Genomic DNA, 9,967 nt, shown 5'->3' on the forward strand with positions numbered 1-9,967 from the left:
TGTCACTGTGATACTCCTTACCCCTGCCTTCCCTAATGCCATCACCATCCCACCCCTGCCTCTCCTTAGAGTTGGAGGGATTAGAAGTCCATTATAATCTATACATTGGAGGAGTGAGGGAGGGGCTCTCTGGAGGACAGGTCACCCTTGTCCCTGTATGACTGCACCCAGCTAGGGTAGATTGTCTGGAGATCTACAACATCCTTCTCACCAGGGATGTCCACAACAGTCATCGGGCTCACTGGGAAGAAACCTTGGGTTTCTATCTGTTCCTCAACACATGGGGCCTTGTGTTTTGAGGTCTTCTTGAGCTGACCCAACCTCTTGATTCCCATTCAACTGAATTTTCCTCTAGCACCAGAATTCTTAGTTACTACTCTTTACCTCCTTCATTGTCAAGGCTGTGGGTTCCTGAGCAGGTAGGAGAGAGAGGAGAGATTTCTCAGGCATATGCCCGTCCATATTCCCAGGCTAACTGTACCTCTTTGCCATCTCTCCTGCCTAGGCAAGCAGATGATTGAAACTTACTTTGATTTCCGGCTGTATCGTCTCTGGAAGACGCGCCAGCATTCCAAGCTGCTTGACTATGACGACATCTTGTGAGGCTAGACGAGGAGACTCTAGACCGCCTGCCGCCCAGCTGCCCACCATCCCCCTCGACAGCTACTGATCGAGACACTTTGTTTTCTGGATGGCCTGGTCAGGGCCGGGAAGGTGCCCTCCCAGCCACATGGAGCCCAGAGGAGGTTGTGGAGAGGCCCCATCACAGAGCTGCTCCCAAGGGGCCACAGCTGAGGGGCTGCACTGTGCCCATCTGGGGCTAGGTTGTTTCTGGTGTCTCCTGCTCAGAATTTGCCTCAGGTCCTTCCCAGACGTTCCAGAGCTCAGGTTTTCTTATAGAACCAACCCAACGTCTGCACTAACTAACAGTGGGCTCTGAGGCCCACGAGGTAGAGCAGGGTGGGGGACTCTCTTCCTTGCGGGAAGTTAAACTTGGCCCCCAAGAAAACTCAGAGGCCAGACCTGGCCTCAGCTGGAGACCCACAAGGGTCTGAAACACTTGGAAACAGAAGCTTTGACTCCTGTAGTTTTCATAGAAAATAAGTGCACTTTTTTAATCACTAAAGGGATTTAAAAGCGCAAAATGCTATTTAATTAGTTAAGGTAACTCACCAGTAGATGAAGCGTTCCAGTCTGCTAGACAGTATATTCAGGATAGTGATATATCTTCTATAGACATATTTAATCACCAGCAACGTGGTTTCCCTGTCGCTGGCGGCTCTGTTCTCTGTGCCTAGTCCCAAGAGCAGCTGGAGCCTGGTTTCTATGTGCCTGGCCCTGAGGGCAGCCAGAGTCTGATTTCTTGTATATGTGGCCCTAAGAGTGACTAGAGGATGATTTTTTTTCCCCCTGTACTTGGCCCTGAGGTCTACAAGAGCCTGATTTCTTGCATATATGGCCCCAAAGGTGCCCAGCACTAATTGTATGTGCTTTTATTCCTCCCCTTAGAATTGACCTCTACTTCACTATTTGTAGAAGGCCATATGCCCGAGGTTTGCTCAACTCATGTAACCTAGAAGCCTTCCCCTGGGCTGTGGCTGGGGCAGGAAGCCCTAGCCCCCTCATTAGAAGCTTGTTGAGGCTGTTTGTCCCAGGAGGATGTGGTCCCTTGTACAGCAGAGGGCTGAACCTCCTGGCTGCAGGGGAGACCTATTTACTTAAGTATTTTGGTAACCTCCAAGGAGGGAGCTGCCAGCCTAACAGTTTTTATTAGTTGACAAGGTTGGCCCAGAGACCTTTGTGGCTGTTGAGTGCTGCATTTCTTGCATTTCTCTGGCCGTCTCTGGCTCCTTTTGCTGAGGAAGAAGTAAGCAGGTTCCTTGGCTCTGGTTTCCAAGAAGCTGGGGTCCTGCATTGGGTGCTGCCTCAGAGGAGATGTTTCAGGATTGGAGGTGGCCCCATCTAAGCCCCAGAATTTTCATGGAGGATGCCTGGGACCACAGGGGGAGAGAGGTGTTTGGTCTATGTGTCTGTCTCTTCAAAGTTGAGGGGAGGCCAGAGAACACAGACTTTGTTTGGGATGGGAACAAGGAAGGGCCTGAGCTTCTCACCACCTTATGGGGTTCTGACCTTCAGGACCATTCCTTAGATGGAACTATGTTGCTGCTGTGTGGGGGGTTTGGTGCCCTGGGGCTGGGACAGTGTATGATATTATTGAGAGAGATGCCACATTAAACCCTGACACATGACCTCCTCTATGCTGGAGCTACATCCCTCTCTGTTTCCTCAGGAATTCTGTCCCTGCCTTCTGTCTTCTACCCTTCACATGAGGCTATTTGTGATTTTCTTGGAGGAAGTCACCCTGGATGCTGGAGAGCCCCATATGCCCACTATCTACCTTCTGGATCTACCTCCAGTTCCTATCTACTATTTCTCCTATATCAGAGAACTTCCCTCCCCCCCCACCCACCCCATTCCACCTCTGGTCAATCTCCCCCCAAGCCCAGGCCTTGATCTGGCTTTAGCCTCCTAGCCCCAGTTCCAACCTGTAACCTCTTCCATCATCTCTTTTCACCTAACCTTGACTTCATGACCTCTCAGCCCAACCTACATGCATAGTAGATACACTACAGTCTACAGTGGAGAGACTGGTCTAGTTTGTTTCTAGTTACAAGTGGGCTCCTTCATAGCCCACCCCCCATCCCCTAATGCAAGATTGCTGTATGAGGGGTAGGCATAGCCCAGCCCTCCATCCCCATCTCTCTCTGTTTCCTGGTACTAAGGGAGTGCATATGACTGTACAATACAACAAGCATTCATTAAGCACCTACTATATGCTGAGTACTGTGCTTCTCTGGAGAGACATGTCCACATTTGAAGAGTGGGATAAGACACAGAGACAGATAACTAAAATGCCTAGTATTACAGAAGTGCAATATAATGATAAAACTAAGCATTATGTGAACTCCAAGGGAAAGGTCATCATAGAGACAAGAGAAGGTTAGGAGATGACATTTGAGTTCATATTTAAAGAATGAATAGGGGCAGCTAGATGGCGCAGTGGATAGAGCACCAGTCATGGAGTCAGGAGGACCTGAGTTCAAATCCGGCCTCAGACACATATTACTTCCTAGCTATGTGACTTTGGACAAGTCACTGAACCCCAATTGTCCTGCTAAAAAATAAAGAAAGAAAGAAAGAATGAGTAGAATTCCAACAGGTGAAGAAAGAAAAGAAAGGCATTTCAGGCTCAGAGAACAAACAGCCTGAGCTAAGGCATGGAGGTGTGACGGCTCAGGTGTGAGTAGACCAAAGGTAGAAAGGAATCCAATTTCTCTGAGGCACAGCATATAAGGAGGGCAGTAATATGAAATAAGGCTGGAAAGGTAGAGTAGCACAGGACTGTGAATGGCCATGAATGCCAAGCAAAGGCATTTGAATTTGACAGGTTGATAACAAGGAGCCATTGAAAATAAAGTTTGAGCCAAGGAGCAGCATTAACAGATCAATGCATAAGGAAGATTAGTGTGGTAGCAATGTTGTGAAGGATAAGCAAGGAGGCAGTGAGTGAAGGTAGCCATTGCAATAGTTAAGTAGATGGTATTGAGAGCCAAACCTAGGGTGGCAGCAATGGAAGTAGTGAAGAGGGAAAAGATGTTGTGATGACATTGATAGTAGTTAGCCATTGATTGTATTTAAGTGGTGAGGGAGAGGAAAGAGTCAAAGATTACCCAGAAGTTACAAACCTTGGTAGAACGGGTGAGCAGTGGTGCCACAGAGAGTAACAGTAATGTCAAGAGGAGGAATGTGTTTGAGGAAAAAAGTGAGATCAGTTTTGGATATGTTGAGTTTGAAGCTTTTGGAGGTGTGAGTCTAGAGCTCAAAAGAGAGAGGTAAGGGGTGGAAATTTAGATTTTGTAGTCACCTGCATAGTAGTGGTTGGAGCTAGAAGTGAATGAGATGGCTGAGGAAGACGATGTAGAAGGAAGCAAGTCCATGTGCATCTGTGTGTATTTGTGCAGCCATGCTGCTAACTGCATCCCAATTTCAAGCCCAGGCTTAGGAACTCTGGGAAGTGTGTTCTTTGATGCTCCTGGGGTATCTGTCTCCAATCCTGAAGCTGTTTTATCTCTTTTCTTTCCTGCCCCCAAATAAGACTCAGAGCAGTGAGTCTAAGAACTTTCCTCCAGGCCATTCTAGCTGAGGTGACTTAAAAGAATGCCCAGAAACCCCACAGACCTCTCTTGACGGTGACCCACCAGCTCTGAAAAGTGGGTAAAATCCTTTTATCCATGCCTCTGAGAAGAGGACCAGATGAACCCATTCCAGGATTCATCTTTCTGGGGAGTCTTTGATCCTGCTTGTCCCTGGGAGATGAGGTGGGACAAAACCATGGGACGTTGGCATATTGGCACTCAACAGAGGAAGTGAAACTAAGGTTCAGGCAATCAGAGGGTCTTCATGTATATGTGAAGGCCTGGATAAACCCAGCTCTTTTCTATAGCTAGGAAGGACCTAGGGTTCGTGTCATGGGTCAAGACTGTGGTCAAGTGGAATGAGCCAGACACGCACATTTTTTAAGCTGCTATAAGGTTTATAAAGTGCTTTTTCACACCAATCCTGTGAGATAGTACAAGTATTATTATCCCAATTTAACAAATGGGGAAAGTGTGTCTCTGTAAAATAGCATTACAAGTATTATTATCCTAATTTAACAGATGGGAAAACTGAGTCCCTGTGAGATAGTACTACACATATTATTATCCCACTTTAACAGATAGAAAAACTGAGTCTCTGTGAGAAAGTACTACAAATATTATTATTCCAACTTAACAGATATGGAAACTAAGTCCCAGAGAGAGGAAATTACTAATAGCTTGGACTTGAACCTAGGTCTCCTTATTCTCAATTTAGTGCTCTTTTGGACACTTGAGAAGAAACGCTCCAAGAAGTAGGAACTAATATTGATAGTTGTGTCCCAAAGGCCTGGAGATGGAGAAAAGGAATGAAGGAACTAGAAGGCTCCCTGGAGGAGGTGAATTTAGATCTGCTTTTTGGGGAAGGGGAGGTGTACCTAGGGGATGTGAGAGGCTGTACACTCCATCAGGAGGAAGGCCAATAAAACCTTGAATGCCAATCTGAGGGAGGGATCTGAGGAGCCACAAAAGCAGAGGAGAATAGATCAAAAAGCAATCCCCAGACGTCATCCACCCCTTGCTGATAAACCATGTTCCTGCTGTGCTTCTCCAACAAGTCACTCAAAGCACACCCCTTCCAGGCAGCCTTCTGGGATTTGCCCCACTGGTGGTGTTCCCTCCTTCCCGTCACTATAAAATAGAATAGAATTATAAGATTTAGATCTTGCACAGTCCTTAGAGATCATCAAACTGAGGCCCAGAGAGGGTGTGGCTTGTCCAAGATCACTTAGCAGAACTGGGAATTCACTCATGTCCTCTTGACTCCAAACCTAGAGCTCTTAGGCATTACCCATCCGTTATGTCTGTTCTGATTTTCCAAACCACCCTGGGCATTTAAATTCTCCGTAAGGCAAATGCTTTTTCCTCATTTTCCCCTCTGTGTCTAGGACAGGGCTCTTGCTGCACCTCTTTGGTGTTAACGTATGGATGGAAGGGCCAGAAGAGGGTGGAAGTGACCAGTGTTAGGAGACTCTTGAAGGAAAGGAGAAAATCCTACTCTTGGTTTGAGTCTTCTCCCTCTAGGGGCACTGAAATGGCCCTGCCATTCTTTGGACCAGTATGAGGGAGAAGACTCAAACTGGAGTCAGTGAGAATGTTTCATTTCCCTAAGATTTCAAGAGAGAGAGAAACCAGTGAAGGATGGAATAGGGAAGGGCATAGTAGGATAGGCCTTCAAGGATAGCTTAGCGCTTGGCTGGACTGAAAAGGGCAGGTGCACAACCTGAGCAAAGGATTACAACCAAGAATGGGCAAGGGTATGTTGGAGATGCTTTGAGGAGCCAAGCTTGGCAGGACCACATGGTGGGAGTGGAGCAGGGAGAGCCTCAAATGCCAGGCTGAGAAATGATAATAGATGCCCTGAACAGGTTTGATTGCTCCTGTGGGCAAAAGCGTGCACGCGTGCGTGCATGTGTATGTGTGTGTGTGTCCACTCGAACAGGAGATGACAACTACCATCAACCAGATGGTTGGGGATTGAATTGAGTCCATTACTGCCCCACCTCCCATCTCCTACCTAGCTCAGCAATTCAGACAGGTCTAATTTTGCAAGTTCCTCGAACCTGCATGGTAAAGCAGATCATGCTTCTCTGTTGGGAACAATATTATCCTCGGGAGTATGTTCCTAGGACAAGGGAGTATCAAATAAAGCCTAGACGTGACTAATGATATTTTGTAAAAAGCAAAGAGCCAACAGCTACCACGTTCTGTAATTGTGTCTAGCTGTGAACTGTCCTCCAATTCCCATAAAATAGGCATACAGTACAGCCTCGTTGTCCTCAGTATACATTTCCCACACACAAATAAAGCTCAACTAGGTCATAAACGTGACCTGAAAACTCTTCTGCTGCTCTAATAAACCTTAGCAAAATCTTTAATCATGTTTCCTGCTTCCTAAGAAGGGAGAAGAGCTTGGGGGAAGTGATGCACCCTGGTTCTGAAAGCTGCCCAGGGTTAGGCTGAAGCTTCTTTTTCTGCTCTAGAGAGATGAGGCCTATCTCAGCAAGGCCCCGCTGAGCCAAGTTCAAAATTGGGATCCTTTCCTTTAGACAGCTGCCACAGGACTTGCACAGTGAAGGCATCAAAAACAGCAGAATCAGCTTCTTCACTTTCTCTGCCCTCATCCCCATACTCCCTCCATCCCTCACACCTGGGCTGCCTCCCTGGGTTGAGTACAAGTGTTTGCTGATAATGTTGAAGTAATGTTTTCTAATGGAGGAAGTTTATTTTATAATGAAATTATAGTTTAATGTGAAAAGCTCACATTTCCATAATACTTTTGGATTTGACTTGTGAGGCAGGTGGTTGTGTGCGTGAGTGCGTGTATGCAGCTAGTCCTAATCTGACACACTGTGCCCAGAGCTGAAGATAAAAGAGACGGAATGAAAACCCAGTCCCTGCCTTGAAGGAGTTAAATCCTGCTGGAAGAATGCAACATGTAAACAGAGTATTATATATAGAGTAAGTGCAGAAAACAGAAAGAGAGTAATGCACAGTAAGTTTGGAAAGATAAACCGGATTTGTGGAGAGTTTTTAATACCAACAAGTCTGTAGTTTATAATAGAGGAAATTTCAAAGTTGAAGAAACAGAGTGAAAGAGATGAAGAGATTTGCTCAAGCATATGGCTAAAAAGTAGCAGGGCCAGGGCACAAATGGAGGGCTCCTATCCCCAAAGTCAGTGCTCTTTCCAGGACATCAAGCTGCTACAAAGGTGGATTTCACATTCGTGATCACAGATCAATCGGCATTTATTAACCACCTACTAAGTGCCAGGCACCGTGCTAAATAGGTGCTGAGCCCCACAGAGGCCTCAGTTAAGCTCTGTCCTGGGCTCCCTCCCACACAGCATCTCAGAAGGAAACAGTACAATTCTTACTCAGCCTCTGTTGAGAGTGGGGGTGAGGTGTTGCCACCTGCTGAAGGGGGGAGGGCAGAAGTCAAGCTGGCCTTCCAGAAAAGGAGTGAGAAAAGGAGGCAGTGGGGTGAATTGGGGGTTTCTTGATGGAAGAGGGCTCCCAGGCATCGGTTCTCTGTTCCCACAGCAGCCCTGGACTGAATGTCTTTTTCTTATGCTTTGGCTAACATCTGAGCTAGAGTTGTCCCCTTACCCCCCACCTCCTGCTCTGAGGACCACCTGCTTCTTTCGTTGCCCAGTTATGTTTTCTTGGCAAAGATACTGGAGTGGTTTGCAATTTCCTTGTACAGCCCATTTTACAGATGAGGAAACTGAGGCAAACAGGGTTAAGTGACTTGCCCAGGGTCACACAAGCAGTAAGTGTCTGAGGACAGATTTGAAATCAGGAAGATAAAAGTCCTTGTGACCCTAGGCCCAGTACTCTATCCATCAATCAACCTAGCTGCCCTCACCCACTTCTACCCTGCTGAAAAAGCTCAGCTGTTAAATTTGTGTGCCCTTTGACATTTCCTGCCCTTCTAGGGGTTAGTTAAGATTGTCTTTACAAAGCCAGGGCTTTTAGAGTAAGGTTCTTAACCTCGGGTCCATGAACTTGTTTTTAAAATATTTTGACTGTAATTCAATAGAATTGGTTCCTATATATCTTAGTTTATGCATTTAAAAATGTTATTCTGAGAAGGGCTTCATAGACTTCCTCAGACTGTGGGAGGGATCCATGCCACTGAAAAGGTCATGAGCCCCTACTTTAAAGTTGACCACATTCCTTGCATACATTGTTTCATTTGCTGCTTGGGACTGCTCCTTTGAGGTATGGACTCCAGGTACCTCTGTTGCCCCCTCCCCCTATAGATCAAGAAACTGAAACTCAGAAAGGTCAGGTGACTTGAGATCACAGATTTGGAGCCAGGAGGGGCCTTAAAGGACCCAAAGTCCCACTGCCTCATTTTACAGATGAGGAACTGAGAACCAAACAGATTAAAGGACTCACTCAGAGTTAAACAGCTAGCATCTGTCTCCCCATGGTTACCCAGCTACTACGTAAGTATCAGAGGCAGGATCCAAACCCAGATTTTCCTTATTCCAAGTCCAGCACTACCACCATTACTCCATATTCCTATTGAAAACCTTCCCTTTTTTCAAGCAGTTTAGATGCCACCTCCTCCATGAAGCCTTTTTAAAATTATGAACTTAAACATCATCAATAACGACTAGCATTTATTAAGCACCTGCTGTGTGCTGGGTACTGGGCTAAGCACCAAGAAAAGCAGCAGTCCCTCTGCTCTTAGAGAAGCCCAGTCTAATGGGGGAGACAACATGCAAACCATTACATATAAACAAGTTATAGACAGGATAAATGATCAATAAATGTAAGGGACTAGCATTTAGGGAGACTGGGAAAGGCTTCTTGTAGAAGGTGGGATTTTAGAAGAGACCTGAAGGAAGCCCAGAGGCAGAGAAGAAGAGGGAGAGATCATTCCTGGCTTGAGCATTCCAGGTCAGTGAAAATTCATCGAGTCACAAGAGGGCTGATGGGGAAGGAGTCCACAAACATCACAACATACAAAGAACAAAAAAGATGTCACATTCGTGATCACAAATTGCTCCCTTTCAGAAATGAAGTTCATCAAAAACTTTCGGGGACAAACGTCTTAGATATTCACAATGGGAAAGGTCTTTATGAGGTTTATTCCAACTCCTCATTTAACAGAGGAGGACTGAGTCTCAGAGAGGCAAGAAGTCATTTGCATACGATCACAAACAGCAAGTGAGTGGCAGATTCAGGCCTAGACTACTGTCTCCTTATTCCCACCTGAGAACCCTGACCCCTGCATCACCTGCCTCAAAGTCCCCTTACAAATCCTGGAAGGCACAGAGTCCAAGCTGATATTAGTGAAAGATTTGCTAGGATGAAATATGGTAGAGAAGGAAAATGTGGCTTAGGAGTTGGTCAGTAGCCTTACATCTGAATCCCAGCTATCCCTGGCTAGTTGTATGACTTTTGGCAAATCACATCCCCATTTTGGGCCTCAGTTTCCCTATGAACATTTTGCTTTTAGAAGGTGTATATTAAATTTATGGAATCAATAACAGAATTCCTCTGCTTGTGTCCTCTGTTGAACTTTGTTTCCTTTTCTTCTGTGATACTTTACTTTCTTGTTTCCCTGCATCTCTATTAGGAGCCAACAATTTACTGTCCCCTGCCCCCCTAGAAACCCTTGTAACAAATAAGTATGGGCAAGCAAAACACATCAACACATTATTCCTCTCTGAAAATGTCTCTACACCTCTAGTCCATCACCACTTTCCCAAGGCCGGGGTCAAACTTCATCATCAGTCTTCTGAAGTCCCGATGTG

General features: G+C 46.0%; 1 protein-coding gene across 5 annotated transcripts in view; it reads left to right on the forward strand.

Annotated features, from left to right (window-relative positions):
* Positions 1–3,065, forward strand: part of NSMF (NMDA receptor synaptonuclear signaling and neuronal migration factor) — a 32,943-nt gene extending 29,878 nt beyond the window's left edge. For all 5 annotated transcript variants that reach the window (XM_027852902.1, XM_027852907.1, XM_027852904.1 and 2 more), the window contains one exon: positions 506–3,065. In XM_027852902.1, the coding sequence (XP_027708703.1) occupies positions 506–603 (98 nt within the window). In that variant the 3' untranslated portion in view covers positions 604–3,065. The remainder of the gene's footprint in view (positions 1–505) is intronic.
* Positions 3,066–9,967: the final 6,902 nt, after the last annotated feature.

Source organism: Vombatus ursinus, unplaced genomic scaffold (assembly GCF_900497805.2).
Source record: "Vombatus ursinus unplaced genomic scaffold, bare-nosed wombat genome assembly UNPS02000580.1, whole genome shotgun sequence".
Classification (NCBI taxonomy): domain Eukaryota; kingdom Metazoa; phylum Chordata; class Mammalia; order Diprotodontia; family Vombatidae; genus Vombatus; species Vombatus ursinus.